This window comes from Cydia amplana, chromosome 20 (genome assembly GCF_948474715.1).
Source record: "Cydia amplana chromosome 20, ilCydAmpl1.1, whole genome shotgun sequence".
Lineage (NCBI taxonomy): Eukaryota > Metazoa > Arthropoda > Insecta > Lepidoptera > Tortricidae > Cydia > Cydia amplana.
The window spans coordinates 10,922,276-10,940,276 of NC_086088.1; the positions used below are offsets into that span (position 1 = coordinate 10,922,276).

At 38.7% G+C, this 18,001-nt stretch overlaps 1 protein-coding gene across 5 annotated transcripts in view; it reads left to right on the top strand.

Moving 5' to 3' along the window:
- LOC134657431 (protein Skeletor, isoforms B/C) overlaps nucleotides 1-18,001 on the top strand; it is a 295,070-nt gene that overhangs the window by 33,083 nt on the left and 243,986 nt on the right. For all 5 annotated transcript variants that reach the window (XM_063512977.1, XM_063512976.1, XM_063512978.1 and 2 more), the window contains exons 3-4: nucleotides 4,931-5,115; nucleotides 8,922-9,084. In XM_063512977.1, coding sequence (XP_063369047.1) covers nucleotides 4,931-5,115; nucleotides 8,922-9,084 — 348 coding nt within the window. The remainder of the gene's footprint in view (nucleotides 1-4,930; nucleotides 5,116-8,921; nucleotides 9,085-18,001) is intronic.

Below are 18,001 nucleotides of genomic sequence, written 5' to 3' on the forward strand. Positions count from 1 at the left end.
AATATTATTAATTAACCTTCGTGGCTTGAAACCCTCGCAACGCCCAAGATTTTTCTTTTTGGAATATTTTGCTTGCTCAGGTATATTGATACCTATGGTATATTGAATTAGCAAGGGTAAATATGAAACAACAATTTTGCTCCCTTGTATAACAAATATCTATTATTTCATTTATATTTCGGGTCAATGATTTTGGTCTCCTTGATATTACATTTTAAACTATTTGTCTACAAAGATCAATTAAGAAAATAACTTTGAAATTGAAATCAAAGTATACTTCTTTAAGAGGCTTATTTGTTTTAGACTAAGCACAGTAAATTAAGTACCTTTAATTAATAATTTTAAGATCGATTTTAAATAGCTTTCTGTCTAGAAACAGACTGTATTTATTTCATTATTTTTTAATTTATTAAATACCTACCTATAACTTTGAAAAATGATATGAATAAACGTCTTGATACAATATGGGTATTGAATGTCGGTTAAGTATAGCGACTATCGGTTATAGCGACGACAATCTCTCTGTTCATTTTATAAACGATATAAGACTGTACTGACTGTATTTCTTGTATACAATCACTACACCTTATAAAACGAAGTCTCTCGCCGCGTCTGTCTGTCTGTATGTTCGCGATAAAAACAAAAACTATGGACGGATTTTCATGCGGTTTTCACATATCAATAGAGCGATTCTTGAGGAAGGTTTAAATAGCTGTATAATATGTAAACCCGTGCGTAGCCGGGGCGGGTCGCTAGTACAACATAAAACACACTAATGACCTGACTGGGTTCGAACCCGGAACCACCTGCTTAGTACTCTTCGTAGGCAGGGACACTATCGGCCGTTTGGCAAACGAAAGTGACGCAATCTCACGAAATTTATGGGACAAATAGTAACATTCGTAACTAACCATCGGTTGACCTTATGTCTTTTGTAATAAGGTTTACGAATTGTCAGTTAAATGTGGGCGATGATACATCTAGTCGGTAGGTATACGCATCGTCCGGAAGGCAAAAGAAAGTAGCCCCAACTGGTCGACAGCGAAAGTCATCAGTGAACGGGTTACCGAAACTGGTCAGGTGTGTGAGGTCACTGGCATTTACATGTGTACCCGTACTTGTGTTACCGTAGGATAATGTGATTAATGTGGCATTCGGTATGTCAATATATTTAGAGTCTGTTGGGAAAGAGAAGAGTCGTGTAATGCAGCGGTCGGCAACCTTTTAGCAGCCAAGGGCCACATAGTAGTTATCGAAGTTGACGCGGGCCGCACTTTGTTAATATTTATGACTTTATATCAGACATTGTCGTTTGTCAATATTACATACAAAATAGCCAGGGAGGCTCGCGGGCCGCAAGTGGAGGGTTCACGGGCCGCATGCGGCCCGCGGGCCGCCTGTTGCCGACCACTGGTGCAATGTATGAACCCCATACATTCCACGACTCTACTCTTTCCGCACAGACCCTAGTTCCGGAAACTAATAAACTAGTGGCGGTATGAGCTGTAGATCTCGCGAGCGTAACTTGAAAGTAAATAAACGTACCTATGGCTCCGCAATTTTGAAAAAAAATCAAAAGCTGAATCGAAAAAATACCTATTTAATTGTGTTTAATTATTGAACCTACTCACAAAATATTAGTAGTAGTAGTAAACACTTTATTGTACAAAACAAGTACATAACACAGAGAGAATACAGTAAATGTGTACAAAGGGTGTGTGTATATTATGTGAACCAATCGGTTGAATGGCGATCTGTATATAGAGGAGAACATCCGGACATACGAAAGCATTTTTGCCCAAGCGATATGCCTAGGAATTTCATGATCTACCTAATTTTGCGATCGGCCGCCGACATATAGACGGATGACATATTGGAACTACAGGATAATCCTGCCGTATTTCCCAAACCGTATGAACCTTGAAAACTCAATCAATTCTGAACCTTATTGTAAAGCAAGAAAGTTCAACTTAGCTTTCAAATGCGCTGTTATACTACCACAGAGCAGTAGAATTACACCGGACAGCTAATTGAATGGCAGCACCAGATCAGAAGCGTTTATGTCATTGCATTTAGGCTGTGTCGTGAGCGCATTGTTTCAATAACTGACTTAACTTGTACCGTATCACGTTGCAATAAGGTTTAATTATTGTCAGTTAATAATGGAATTAACAGCAAAGCTGCCTGACCATTGGTGGACCTTAACATCTTTGAAATAAGGTTCACGTTAAGTGTCAATATGGGCTAATCCGTCGTTCGTGCTAGCTTAGGTTGGTAAATGGTGTTAGCGGTAAATTGTTTGGTGTTGTGAGCTGTCATTGTTAGTTTAGTTGGTGTTGATTGTTGTAACAGTACAGTCGCCATCAGATATATCGGAGCAGCTAAGGTGCTCACAAATATCTGAACACGCCTCTATTGTCAGGGCGTTAGAGTGCGTGTTCAGATATTGTGAACACCTTGGCCGCTCCGATATATCTGATGGTGACTGTACAAAGGGATATTATGTTATTTATGTTGGAAGCTGACCCGTCCATGCAAGCATCATTATTATCATTAAGAAAGACGATGCCTATAGGCTCCACTAAAATACATATTAAAGTATTATGGACACGAAATAATCTGGTCGTGCATGATAAGTATGGTAAATCTTTTAAATGAATGAGGATTTTCAAGCAGCACTTTTTTTAATGATATGTGGATATCAATCTACATAATAAAAAATATCTGGGTGACCGAGCTTCGCTCGGAAAACATATAATAACTCGGAAATGCGCGTTTTCCCAGAGATAAGACCTAGCTAGATCGATTTTTCGCCCCCGAAAACCCCTATATACCAAATTTCATCGAAATCGTTAGAGCCGTTTCCGAGATCCCCGAAATATATATATATATAAATATATATATATATATATATAAAAAAACAAGAATTGCTCGTTTAAAGGTATTAGATACAATGATAATTCATAATATATAGAGTCTGTGCGGAAAGAGAAGAGACTCTAACGTTGTTTGTGAGTTGTGAGTTTCAGCATTATATACTCGTATATTGTATCAAATCGCGGCTATTGTCTAGAGTTGTGCCGTACTCGAGAATGTTCTCCGTTTTATATGAGAAATATTCTCAAGCGATACGTTCTCCATACAAAACAGAGAACGTTCACGAGAACGGCTCAACTCTACTGTTGTCCAATCTCCTTATAACAGGCGTGGTTCACTCCGCGATTTCGTCGCGTCGCTACAAGTACATGCGGCCCACACCAATTTTGGTATCTAGGGGTGCGCGGCAACTACTAAGTTGCCGCGCACCGCTAGTACTGCTACGGAACGGACGCCTGCTCGCGTTTGAGCCACCTAGCGGTCATATCTGTCGTAATAGACGCGTTTTGTTAGAGAGTGAATCTTCTGTTAGTACAGGTCTAGGTAGTCCTAGTAGGTACTAAACCGAGGTAAATGCGTCTCTTGTGGTAAATGCGTCATTTGAAGATATCTTCGAAACGCATCATATTATAACTATTATAGCCGTCTGCATTAAAAGTTCAGCGACCACACTTCAAACAGAGAGGGTTGCAATAGTTCTAAAATGTTCCGTTTAGAAGAAATCTTATAAGACGCATTTACCTCGGTTGACCTTATTTATACATAATTTATTTTGTGACACTACTCTTGTCCAATCTCCTTATAGTTCACAACTTCACACACGCTCCCTATTGATCCCCGATTAGTGTTGTGAATCATAACGCTTATTTTGAGGCTTTAAGACTCGAACCCTGACTCTCGAGGCTCAACGCCTCAAAGGCGGCAAAGACGATTTCTTACATCTATACGCGTAAAATAAATAAGTAAATACAATTCTCAAATATAGTCGAGTCTTCAAGGCTTATGAGTCTTGAGCACTCGAGTCTTTAAGCCTAAAAATAAGCGTTATTCACAACACTGTACCCGATGCATCATTGAATATATTCATCACCACCGGAATTTCGAACGAGTGCGTGCTCCGATATCATTCATATTTTCGCTTCGATACCTTAATTAAATGACAACCGCGTACCTACTGAATTTTACATGACATGTTGTGAATTATTGGTTCTCTGAAACTCTAGATTAATTATTAAAAGCTTTTATTTAACTTAACCTACCTACCTTTATTTCCTACCTAGCTTTATTTGACGTTCATAAGCGCATTGTAATTATGCCTACTTGAATAAAATCTTTTATCTTTTTATCTTTTTTTTTTAAGGATGACTCACGCTAGACGTTACCGGGCCGGGCCCGGGCCGAGGCGTCCGGCATGTCATTTTCTATGACGGCTGACTGGTGATCAAGTGGTGCATTTAGGGTTTGCAATCCGGATCCGAAATGTATGAAATTATCCGGATCTGGATCCGGATCCGCGGATATTCCCATACATTTCGGATCCGTCGTGCAAACCCTAAGTGCATTCCATAGAAAACGAAGCGCCAAAAGCTCCGGCCCGGCCACGGCGCGGTCTAGTGTGACTCATCCTTCACCCTGTTAGTTAGCGTGGGTCAAATTTTGGAAGCTAAATTTGACCCATTTTGCGATTTCCGATTGAGCTGAAATTTTGCATACCTATAATGTAAACATTTTACTCCAATTAAGGTGTAATTAGAATGACAGAAAAACCGGTCAAGTGCGAATCGGACTCGCGTTCCAAGGGTTCACGTAATTAAGTCCGACTCACGCTTGACTCAACATTTCTTATACGTTTTCCTGACATCTATAGGTAAAGAACTATTTTGTGTATTTTTTCGTGTGGTCGGACAGACAGACGCACGAGTGATCCTATAAGGGTTCCGTTTTTTCCTTTTGAGGTACGGAACCCTAAAAATGCCCGCGAATTGCGAGCTTCGGTGTTCAGTAGGCTATCAATGATGAAAGATATATAACAGTTTTGTTTCCATTGTTCCAGCTGCCTACTTCTACGTAGGCACCAGCGGCGCGCCGTCCGCGACGGGTGCGACACGACTCCGAGACGAGCGCGGCGGCACCAACCCCCTCCGTAAATATAGGGGGGAGGGGGTCGCCCTGGCTCTGCCTGATAACCTCACGTTGAAGGATATCAGATGGTTCGCCGTGTGGTGTGATGAATATGCCGTAAGTATATTCTTTCGTGGGGTGCATTGGGGTAAGTGCGAAAGCGGGATAATTTCGAAAATGGCAAATATATACTAATAGTAGTTTATGTGATTGCTACATAATGCCTTCCACTGTTTCAATGCCTAATTATGTACAGTTACATACACTACTTTATCTAAACACATACTTAAAACTAATTCTAAGTCTACCGCAAACGAGAGAGTCGAAATTTTCTTATCTGGCCTCTCTATCACTCTTGCATATTCGAGCGATAAAGAGGCAGATAGCTGAGTTTCCATTTCGCGTTTCCCGGTAGGCTCTTTGTAAACAAACCGCCTTGATGTATCAATATCATATTTGATTGTCTGTAAAAACTTGTCAAAAACAGTTTAACATTATATATAAGTTAGGTACTCTATGGTTTACTAAAGGCACTAGAGCTGCACTCTGGCGGCAAAACATTGTAGTAATACTCCCTATTACACATTAGGCGTCTATGCAAAACGAATGGCAAATAGTAAGACACAATCCGAAGTGAATTCTGCCAAAATTTCCCCAGTTATCCGATGAGCAAGATGAATAATTGAAAACGCGATCTGCGCCGACTGTCGTGGCCACTGGCCATAGATATATATATCGGCCATTGAGTGCCCCGACTTCTGGCCGAAGGGTGTCGTGTTCCGGAGGTTCCGGGGCAAACTGCCGAATCCGACACACGAGCAGACGATTCAACGGAGCCACGCCTTTCTGTCGCCAAAATAGTGTTAGTTTTTAAGTTTATATAATGTTATGTATGTTAGTCTATAAGGTATATATAATACGAGCCTTGTTGCCTGAATTAAATTTTAAAATAAATAAATATATCTTTATATTTTAGGCGATGCATGTACAGACAGACAGACAGGCTTATTAACTGTGTGCATGATCGAGACGTCTCCCTGTCGGGTAGGTATGGGAGTTTTAGTTATCTACGTAACACGTTGACAGCTGTCAAACAATATGAAAATATTATTCTATGTAAGTTCCTATTTTCTGACGCTGTGCGTTATCGTTGCTTGTGTTTTCCCCGCTACGTACTTAAAGATAATTATCTTCTTTAGTACGCAAAATAACTATCTTCTTTACCACAGGACGGACGGTTGGCGAGCGTGTGTCGATTCTTATTTAGGAGTAAGATTAAATTAGCATGTACTGGGTACAAATACAAAATAAATCTAGTTGAGTTATTCCGACGATTTAAAATCGTCTAAAACATTTAGTAGGTAGGTAGCTATTGTAATCAGCCACAAAATTATGAAATGTGCAAAACATGTCGATCGAAAGCGCAATTTCGCGATCTACATAAATATATGTCCGTGACAAATATCTATTATTGAAGCAAACTTCCCTAGCGAGGAAGAAAAGGTTGTATTTTGTATTTACTAGCTTTTAACAAAGGAGCACGTTACATAACGTATCTTTAACCTTTTCGACGCCGTGTCAAACACAAAAGCTGTCACGCTGACGCCACGTCACCGAGGTGTCAAAACTGAAATTAAATTTTATGCATATGCACGCAGGTCTATGTTGCTCTGTTGTCTGTGACCGATTAATCGGTCTTTGGCGTTGAACCTACGGTGCGGATATATCGGTCATTGGCGTCCAAAAGGTTAAAAAATTCTTACAAGACCGTACAGTTCCGATTTGATACGCTCTTTTGAAAGCTTACAAAGAGTTTTGAAAATTTGCACCCAACAGCATTAAAAATGTGTTTTTTGAAATTCTAACCCATTTTTATGGTCTATTGTGTAAGTACACATTGGAGCATGCAAATATATTTTGACCAAGGCCGTAAACATTTGGATTTGATCCGTGAAGACGTGAACGCTGAAAATGCCGAGTTCATATCCGTACTTCCGTATTACAACATCCCATGGTCATGGACATGGTCACTTTTTCTTTAATACGAGTATTTATTACATCATATAGAATGATGACCATTATATTCTTTTTAGGGTTCCGTACCGAAAGGGTAAAGGTACTAAGACTATTATTAAGCCCTAAATATTATTATAACCCTATTATTAAGACTTCACTGTTCATCTGTCTGTCTGTCTGTCTGTCTGTCAGTCTGTCTGTCTGTCGGTCTGTCAGTCTGTCTGTATCTCATGAACCACTAGACATGTAAAATTTTCACAGATGATGTATTTCTGTTGCCGTTTTTACAACAATTACTAAAAACAAATTAAAATTAAAATCACACGTATTAATATTTGCCATAAACATAATTTAAATAAACTATTTATACCACGTCGGTGGCAAATAAGCATATGACCCGCCTGGCGGTAAATAAACTTACTATCAGGCTTTAGACTATTAAAGATTAGAAAACAATTGTTTGCATCAAATAAACTCCTCATTTCGGAACTAATTTAAACCAAGTAGCAAATACCTAGTATTTGAGGCATCGTTCACACTAAATAGATAGTTATGATCCTTATTCCAAGGTATCAAGGTTCATCTAAGGGCAGTCAAAATTTCTGTTAGAACACCAACACCACACATCCCGAAAAGCAAATACCTCGAGGCTTTACTTTGTGTTTCACAACAATCTTAAAACAAATGCATCTAACTTAAAATTGTTTACGAAAAACCACCCTAATGCTTTCACAATAAAGTTTATATTAGAGTGAAGGATAAAGAAAGATACGAGGTTTGGAAAAGTTCCGGATAAGCCATTAGTCTCAGAGATTAGCGAAGCTGAGCGCACCTGGGTGTAGATGTAGTACGGCATTCGGAGTTCAAAAATCTGTTCTGTATTTGTAATTATTTTCATCTCATCTCGCTTGCTCTTATATATTGGTGCGAACGAGATAGTGATGGTAATGTTAAATCAATATCCAATGAAGAACAGATTGTTAAAGTCAGAATGTCACTCTAGAGTCGAGGGATTTTTCCTATCCATTTTGAAACCGATTTTTGGGGATTTGGTTAACGAATTTTTAAGCATGAAACATGATTGTTACAAGTCAGAATGTAATTATTTTACGGGATGGCACTCAATTTATTGAAGTAACAGGAATAGCTATGAGAGTAGGCTAGTAAAGTAGTTTTTATCAATCATCATCATATCATTTCAGACGAAGTTTCGGGTAGAAAGTATTTGAATATAAGCAGTGGACACTCCTCCTTTCGGGCAAACTCGGCTCCGTTCGGCTCAGCGTTGCTCCGAGCAATTATTAGGGTTGGCACCACTTGACGTCGTTTTGCGTGCACGACCACGTAAGATAATGACTTGAATTTTGACAACCCTAAATAGTCGAAAGGGATAGTGCCATATTAGAAAGGGATAGCATGATTCGTCCCTGAATCGCTGTCAAACTTCGGTTTGGTAGGAAGTGTCCTTTCTGTACGGTAGTACTATTATTTATTATAAGTAAGATTCTGTTAGACTTTCACTACCTATCATTTGTAGCATTCGCGCTCTTTATCTACTTACCCATACAAAATGATAAATTTCCTAAAATTTTCAAAGTCAAAAATTGTGGAAACATTTTGGACGGCAGATCAGTAGTCATTATCGACTACGCCAGCGTTCTATAACTTTTTTCGCGACGGAACCCTTTTGGAAAGCAAAATATTTGACGGAGCCCCAAATTAAAAATATTTGTTTGTCAAATTAACTGTGGACCAGAGATATAGGAGAGCTGATGGTTATTGATTTGTTTCACTTTTTCTCGCGGAGCCCCCACAGAGGCTTTGCGGAGCCTAGGGAGGTCTTTGAGAAAGGCTGGACTAGGCCAAGGAGCTGTTGGACTTTATAAAAATGTTTTTTGTCTTTCCAGGTAAACTTCGGTGACGTCCGCATCCCCCGGGACCTGGAGTACCCCAAGCCGGCCAAAGTGGGAGCCCTGCGTGGGGTCCACGGCGTCTCTTCAGATCCCGTGGTCGTGGTCGATGCTCAGACCCTGCTGGTGCCTAACTTCTCTTATGACGGAGAGGCTCCTGGTGAGTACATGTACCGCGTTTAACTAAGCTACCGATGATTGCCAGAAGCGTGCGAATTTTTCCATTCTCTTTTACACGCCCTAGTGTGGCGCATAGAAACATCTAAATTAATAATCTTAACGGGCTCTCAAGTTATAGAGTCAGGTAAATATGAAACATAATTGGCGTGGGCACTAATAGTTTTTACGAAAGCGACTACCATCTGACCTTCCAACCCAGAGGGTAAACTAGGTCCTTATTGGGATTAGTCCGGTTTCCTCACGATGTTTTCCTTCACCGAAAAGAGACTGGTAAATATCAAATGATATTCCGTAAATACATAAGTTCCAAAAAACTCATTGGTACGAGCCAGGTAACCCGCGACCTCCGGACTGCAAGTCACACGCTCTTACCGCTAGGCCACCAGCGCTTATATAGCTATACTTCGTTTTTTTTTGGATTAGAAATTTGGTAAACAATCTTGATGTGTCTTTTAATTGAAAAACACATTTTAAAACTAAGTTACGGTGAATATGTAACAATTATGAATCTAATACGATCTTTTATAGTCTTCTGCTTTCATAAGTAATAGTTATTGATTTTTAAAAAGTGTTTTTCAATTAAAAGACACATCAAGATTGTTTACCAAATTTCTAATCCTAAAAAAACGAAGTATAGTAAAAATATCATAATATAAAAATAAAAATTACAAAATATTCTAAATATTAAAATTCATTAGCTACTTGCGTGGTTTTTTATTTTCATTAGTATTTCGCAGAAATTCTTCTATATTATAGAACGACCGCTCAATAAGCCAAGTTTTGAGTTAATTTTTAAAGAGTAACAAACTAGGTGCGTCTGATATTACTGCTGGTATTATATACAGAGGGCTATTATTATCCTCTAGCTGCCCAGAGACCTATAAAAAGGTCTCCTGTTCCATTCTAATTTGAACTTTGTGTTGACAAAATAAAATTTCATTTTGCTTGGCAAGGTTTGACGTATGGGCGGCAAGAGGTTATACACGTATATTAGTTTTTGCCCTCTTTGCTAAGCTACAGGGCACCGCTGCTAGTTTTTGTCCGTACCGTCTAGTCTATCTCCAAAACCAAAAGGAACCTTAAACTAGTAGTTCTTTTTATAGTCCCCATATCGGAGCGGCCATGATGTTCACAATATCTCAACGCGTACTCTATCGCCTTGATAATAAAAGCGTGTTCAGATATTTGTGAGCGCTTTGGCCGCTCCGATATACCTGATGGCGACTGTGTTTCTGGTTCAATTTCATTTCGTTCATTCATATGAACTTAATCCCGTCCCATCTGGCCTCAGCCTTTATTACTCCACTTATCAAAACTACACTTCCGACTGTCTATAATACAACACTGAATTTACCATCGTATTTCTATTGTATTAAGGTTTAGATTTGCTTGAAGATTCTTTGCTAGTTTTACAATTATTGCATCGGCAATTGTTTCTCGCCAGAAGGGTTTCTGTTTATTGGGGGAAAAGGAGGCACTTATGGCTTTGTGTAGCGGTGTCTTTGTCTATTCTAAAAGAGTCGTTTAGCTCGTAGTGCATATGAAACTGCTAACTACATGTGAGTACGGAAACTTACAGGAGTAAATAAGGAACAGAGCGACAGTTAAACAATGTGAGTTCTGAGGATTTACCGCGAAAATCGAAAATCGATATTTCTTTATCTGTCACCTTATCACTTTTGCATATTTAAGAAAGAGAGACGCAGATAATGATATTTGTATCTTTCGATTTTCACAGTAAACCTTCAGTATACAGATTGATTAGTTGATTACTCGTAGACTTTGGTCGATTTTGGCTGTATAAATAGGTATTAAGTAAGCTGCAATTATATTTTACAAAACGAAGTGTCGAAAATGTATCTAGGATCGCAGATAGATGTATAAAAATAGCTCTTCGATGAAAGAACCATCTTGAGAAAACACTTGGCTCACCTGTAATAAATTAATTAATTAATTTCTGCAGAATGATGCTGGATCTAGGAACTTATATCGGTCTACTTTAATCAACAAGGATGATCTGTTTTGTGTAGAGGGGGAACTCGGCCAGTGTCATGGGAACGATGCCTCAGACTAATTTAGGATTAGGCTTATGATAATTTGTTATTTAATTTGTTTGTATAAATAAATATTTACAGATGATAATATGTATCATGATATAGTTTTGATAGAAGTATAATTTTTAAATAATTACAGACACCAAATACTTGGGTGTGCGTAATGATATCGAGAGAAAAATGAAGGATACACAATGTTGTTAGTTGTTACTCTGTTTGATTTCTTTACTTCCGTGTAACTACAGTATAAGTGCTTAGTTTTTAGTGCTGGAATATTAGAATAGTTTCATATTTTCCAAGCTGCGAGAATATTCATTTCGTAAATGGTACAACTGCATTAAAGGCAAGTGTTGGCTCGAGGTGAACTTTGCCAGGCAAAGTTGCGATGAGCTAACACGGTGGGATGCAACCGGGAAAACGATAATGTGTATTTTATGGTTAACTATAGCCTTTGCACGGGTTAACAAATTATACATAGACCTTCCTCTTGAATCACTCTATCTATTAAAAAAAAGGGCCTCAAAATCCGTTGCGTAGTTTTAAAGATCTAAGCATACATACAGACAGACAGACAGCGGGAAGCGACTTTGTTTTATACTATGTAGTGATTTTAGGTATAATTCATGAAACATGCTGTCCATAACGATAGTCTAACAGTTGCGGGGATGGCTAGCAAGATATACCTAGAGTTAGACCAAGAAAAGTCTGCAACGATTTTGATTGCATAGGTACGTAGTTAATTACACGAGTCTGAGAAGACTCAAGTACCTATTAACCAACACTAGATTTCAAGAAATAAAACTATTAAAACAGATTATATCGCGTACCTATATTGAATGTATACTACATCCCGACGTTTTGAACCCTTTACAGCGTTCGTGGTTACCGGGTGACGGGTGAGTAACTATCGCGGTTACCGAAGACAATACTAGATTTCAAATTATGCGTCCGAACGCTTGAAAATGTCTGTGACACGGGTTCCCGAAATCGTTTGAATGTAGCAAATATGGCCGAGTCTAATCCGGATGTTTCTGTCCCAGATCCGATTATACCGAAGGCCAGATTGCATTTGCAGGCGTGCGCTTTCGGCAAAATTGTGGCTGCACTTTGAGTGGTACCTAGCGAAATTTTGGTCAGGAGCACAGAACTTATTAAAGAGGTTAGAATGGCTATCGCGCGCAGTTAGTATCGGAACCGGTGTCGCCGCTCGTTCCTCTCCAAGTTTACTAACACTCGCGCAACGGTAGTAAATAAATTAATTAAAAATTAAAAAACACGACTGCAGTTTATAAGCGAACTGAAAAGCTAAAAATAATTTTTAGTTATGTTAGGTACTCAACTTAATGAATGTAAAATATAATATATAGGTAAGTGTTCTGTCAGGGTCGTAAACAGCAAACGGAAAAGTTTAGGCTCATTTAGGATTGTGACTGTACCTCTATATTTTATTTCGATTGCAGTCGGGGACCTTGATATATTGAATTTTTCCCATTCACAGGTCCCCGACTGCATCGAAATAAAATATAGAGGTACAGTCACAATCCTAAACGAGCCTAAACTTTTCCGTTTGCTGTTTACGACCCTGACAGAACACTTACCTATATATTATATTTTACATTCATTAAGTTGAGTACCTAACATAACTAAAAATTATTTTTAGCTTTTCAGTTCGCTTATAAACTGCAGTCGTGTTTTTTAATTTTTAATTAATTTATTTTATTTTATACATTTTAGTGACCATACAAACCAACCACATTTTTTATATGATTTAAGGCACTTAAGTTGCTTCAAGGAGCTTTCATCATGTTAATATTTGATATGTTAGCATAAAACGTGCTTAAAAACCTAAATAGGTCGGACCCAAAAACCAGACGTATTGAAAAGTGCTTAATATCTCTGCAACTACATAATTATTTCCCATTAGTTGGCTTTTGGCCTTCGCAATTAAGATACTCAGGGAAGCTGCAGAAAGCATGCACCTTTCTTACGTTCCGGGCCTTCGGCCCTACGCGAAGCTCGGCCTTCGGCCTTTGCAATTAAGAATCTTGGGGAAGCTACAGAAAACGTGCACCTTTCTTACGCTCTGGGCCTTCTGCCCTACGCGAAGGTCGGCCTTCGGCCTTCGCAATTAAGAAACTTGAAAAAGCTGCAGAAATCGTGCACCATTCTTAGGCTCCGGGCCTTCGGCCCTACGCGAAGCTCGGCCTTCGGCCTTCGCAATTAAGATACTTCGAGCTGCAGAAAGCGTGCACCTTTCTTACGCTCCGGGCCTTCGGCCCTAAGCGAAGCTCGGCCTTCGGCCTTCGCAATTAAGATTCTTGGGGAAGCTACAGAAATCGTGCACCTTTCTTACGCTCTGGGCCTTCGGCCCTACGCGAAGGTCGGCCTTCGGCCTTCGCAATTAAGAAACTTGGAAAAGCTGCAGAAAGCGTGCACCTTTCTTACGCTCCGGGCCTTCGGCCCTACGCGAAGCTCGGCCTTCGGCCTTCGCAATTAGGATACTTCGAGCTGCAGAAAGCGTGCACCTTTCTTACGCTCCGGGCCTTCGGCCCTATGCGAAGCTCGGCATTCGGCCTTCGCAATTAAGATTCTTGGGGAAGCTGCAAAAAACGTGTACCTTTCTTACGCTCCGGGCCTTCGGCCCTACGCGAACCTTCGGCCTTCGCAATAAAAATACTTGGGGAAGCTGCAGAAAGCATGCACCTCTCTTACGCTCCGAGCCTTCGGCCCTACGCGAAGCTCGGCCTTCGGTATTTACAATTAAGAAACTTGGGAAAACTGCAAAAAGCGTGCACCTTTCTTACGCTTCGGGCCTTCGGCCCTACGCGGAGCACGGCCTTCGGCCTTCGCAATTAAGATACTTGGGGAATTTACAGGAAGCACGCACCTTCCTAACGCTTCGGAGCGTCGACCCTATGCGGAGTTCGGCCTTCGGCTTTCGTTACTAAAATACTCGTGGAAGTTGCAGGAAGAGCCCATCTGTCTTAAGCTCCCAGTCTTTGCTTCTCGTAAAATATTGTTTCACAACAGTAGCACGTGTGCTCCGGGATTTGCAAAATTTTTCGTGCAAAATTAAAATCATCATCAAAGACCTGCCTTCTACAGTCATGATAATAGTGTCTTCTATTCAAAGTCTCAAGTTAAATCTTATAATAAACAGCACAATATGTTTATTCAGAGTACCTGAGCATTTCTCAAATAATTTGTACATTTCGATCACATCTTAGATTTCTATAAATATTGGTATGCTGGTAAAGTACATGAAGCTGAACAGTTTCCACCATATTTCCCAAAATGTCCAAGAAAGTTTGTATGAAACATTCCTTTTTTGTTACCAAATGTGTAAGGAAATCTAGTCAATCGTTCAAACCGTTCCTTTCGTATTTGACACTTTCGCAATTGAAAATAACGTAAGCGCCACGTATGACGTTGTCGTATATAGCTGCAAAGAGAAATGTCATTAGCGCGATGTAGAACATTTCGTATTTTCTCTCCAACGATACAATTAAACATATAACTTATATATATTCGTATAATCGCCTTAAAAATCCTTTCTTTTAATATCCCATTCAATAGATTTAGACAATTCATTTATCTTTGCGTTATACTTATATTTTGTAAAATCTTGTCCTACCAAATGAATAGTTTAAACCATATTTTGTGTACAGTTTTAGAATCGTCTTTCAAAATCCTTTATTTTAATACCCAACTCGATAGGTTTATTGGTTTTATTTTTGTTTCGGTTGCACAATTTGCAGTGCATAATCCGCCATATTGGTTTTGTGATGACGTCACATAGCCTATGTTACTCGGGATGACGTAAGGATTCCAATGATATCTCAAACACTTAAATCGGTTCAGGCACTTAGCTGTTACGGTGTAACAAAGAAACTTACATACCCACATACAAACATGAACCCTGAAAACAATACACTCTTTTTTTGGGGCAGTCGTGTAAAAACTAGCTAGCGCCTTGTGTGCGTGGTGAATGGATACGCCTCCTTTAGACAGATTTGATGTCTAGCTTCTTAATCTGAAGTGGCGCAAAAAGGCATGTTTACTTCGTTTTCGGTCAGCGCGGGCGAGTAGCATGCGAGCGTTTGCTCAAAACCGCGGCAACACCATTCGCATCGCCATTCTAACCTTATTACTTGTTCTGTGGTCAGGAGCTTTCCCAAATAACGGGATGCCATTTTGCCATTGCCACAATTTTAGATTTACTACTTTCATTTATTTGTGCAATGTTTAAACATATAAAAATTATAGAATATACATTATAATTCAAATACTAATTTTTAATACCACGATTTTCACTAGATGTAACAATAAAGGGACTTCAAATGTAAATTAAAAACTAAGTACAAAAATTAATAAATATTTCAGATCTGGTAACCAGAACTGAATTTTATTTATTTGTTAAGCATCGTGCCACCTTATTTAACCCTTTATAAGGCATAAAAGGTGTCAGAAATTATGCAAAACTGAACCTCATCACTTTGAAACAAAGTTCAAAATCATGTGGGAAATATATACAGTGTGGAAAGATAAGTCGGGCCCTGGAGGGAAACTACCTTAAATCCTTAAGCTGGCTCATTTTACTTAAAGGAGACATTCCTTTATTTTTAAAAATAAACTAAACTGCATTCAAAGATTTTCTAAAACTCGCTTGCCTCGCCCGGGACTCAAACCGACTAAAAATTACAAAAAATTAACACTCGCAATTTTATTCTACTAGTCGATACAGTTAATATTAATGAATACATTTCTCCAAGAAACATTAGGTCTTACACTCGTCTGTCGTATAAAATATCCATAAAATCTAATATTTAGTACTCAAGATTTTTTTAGACAAGCCAAATTGAAGCAAACAAGAAAAACCTTTAAATGCAGTTTTGTTTCTTTTTAAAAATAAAGGAATGTCTCCTTTAAGTAAAATGGGCCAGCTTAAGGATTTAAGGTAGTTTCCCTCCAGGGCCCGACTTATCTTTCCACACTGTATATTCCCTCTGCCTTATATTTAAAGCAATACAAAATGCACCCAAACAGTTGACTGCACATAGTGCACATACCTACATAATTATGTGTGAGTAGTATTAAAAGAAAGCTAGTGAACGTTTCCTGTACTGTATCGTAATACTATTTCCATTGAAATATGTTTAAATATATCGATAACGCAAGGTTTAATTGCAATCCCGATTCAATCGCCTAAGATTACACCCTCCTTTGTCATATTTCCCTCATACTTCCAGCGTTCGGGAATTTCCTTCGTCGATGAAGCATTAAGATACCCCTATAAAGCACACAATGTACAGATTACCGCCCGTAAAGGATAGACAGTCATTGTTGGAGTCTTTTTACGTAAGCCCTTTTAATACGGGTTATTTTGGCGGTGAAGCTGAGAAGGCACATTATTATGAAATAAGCTTGTGATATGGGTTGTTTATGTTATTTTGGTGGTAAACTCAACAAGTCGTTTTTATCCTTAGGTTATGTCATTTTAGGGTGCCAGAGGGTAAGAGATTATGGGGCATGTGTAACTTAGTATCTTGTTCTTTGAAGGTTTTTTATCAGACTGACGGAAATATGGCAATGTTTGAACGCGTTTATGAAAGGGAGCTAAAGTTTTGAAAGTAATGTATAGTAGTAGTTATAGTCTGTCAAGCCGGATATGTCAGTAGCAATGTAAAGCAAACTAAAGCGTGGTATCCCTAGAAAACGAAAAAAAAGCAGCAATGTACATCGAACAACGATGAAATGTAAACAAAACAGTTCCACAGATAAGATATAAATGACAAGTCATTTTCGAACAATTTAAACTTTGCCGCATTTTTCTACTGACAAGATTTGCTTGACCAAGTATACGTATAGTAGTACTCGTATTTTTCCTTACTCGTAGAGTAGAGTAGAGTAGAGAGCGTATATTCGTGACCAAACATAAATAAATTTAAAAATTATTTAATCTTAATACCATTCCAATTAGCTCACCAAGGGCGGGTTTAAATTCAGCAAGCTGTACCCGCACCTTTTTCATTACTTACACAATTTGTTAAACAATGTTTAGATAAATACTTACCTACTTACTTCATATACCTAAGATGGACTAATTACCTACCCATATATTACATCTAAGAACTGATGTAAAAAGTAATGAAATAAATGCATTTGTATTTGTATTTGTAAATAAAAGAAAACAACAGGTATCATAACAACATAGAAGTCACGAAATGGTCCCGACTCAGCATGGTGCTAGCCTGGCTAGGTTAGCGCTGGTCTTCCGTCGGGGCCATGATCTGAAGTTATAAAAAGCACACATTATAAAAAAGAAAAATTAAAAGACACACCAATATTATAACAAAACAGAACAAAACGTGGGTTAACGACTTAACTAAACTACAAAAAACTTAATAGGTAACATAACTACCATAATAAACTCAATACTTGGCTTATTGAGCGGTCGTTCTATAATATAGAAGAATGTCTGCGAAATACTAATGAAAATAAAAAACTACGCAAGTAGCTAATGAATTTTAATATTTAGAATATTTTGTAATTTTTATTTTTATATTATGTTATTTTTACTAGCTATATAAGCGCTGGTGGCCTAGCGGTAAGAGGTCGCGGGTTCAAACCCCGGCTCGTACCAATGAGTTTTTAGGAACTTATGTACGAAATATCATTTGATATTTACCAGTCGCTTTTCGGTGAAGGAAAACATCGTGAGGAAACCGGACTAATCCCAATACGGGCCTAGTTTACCCTCTGGGTTGGAAGGTCAGATGGCAGTCGCTTTCGTAAAAACTAGTGCCCACGCCAATTCCTGGGATTAGTTGCCAAGCGGACCCC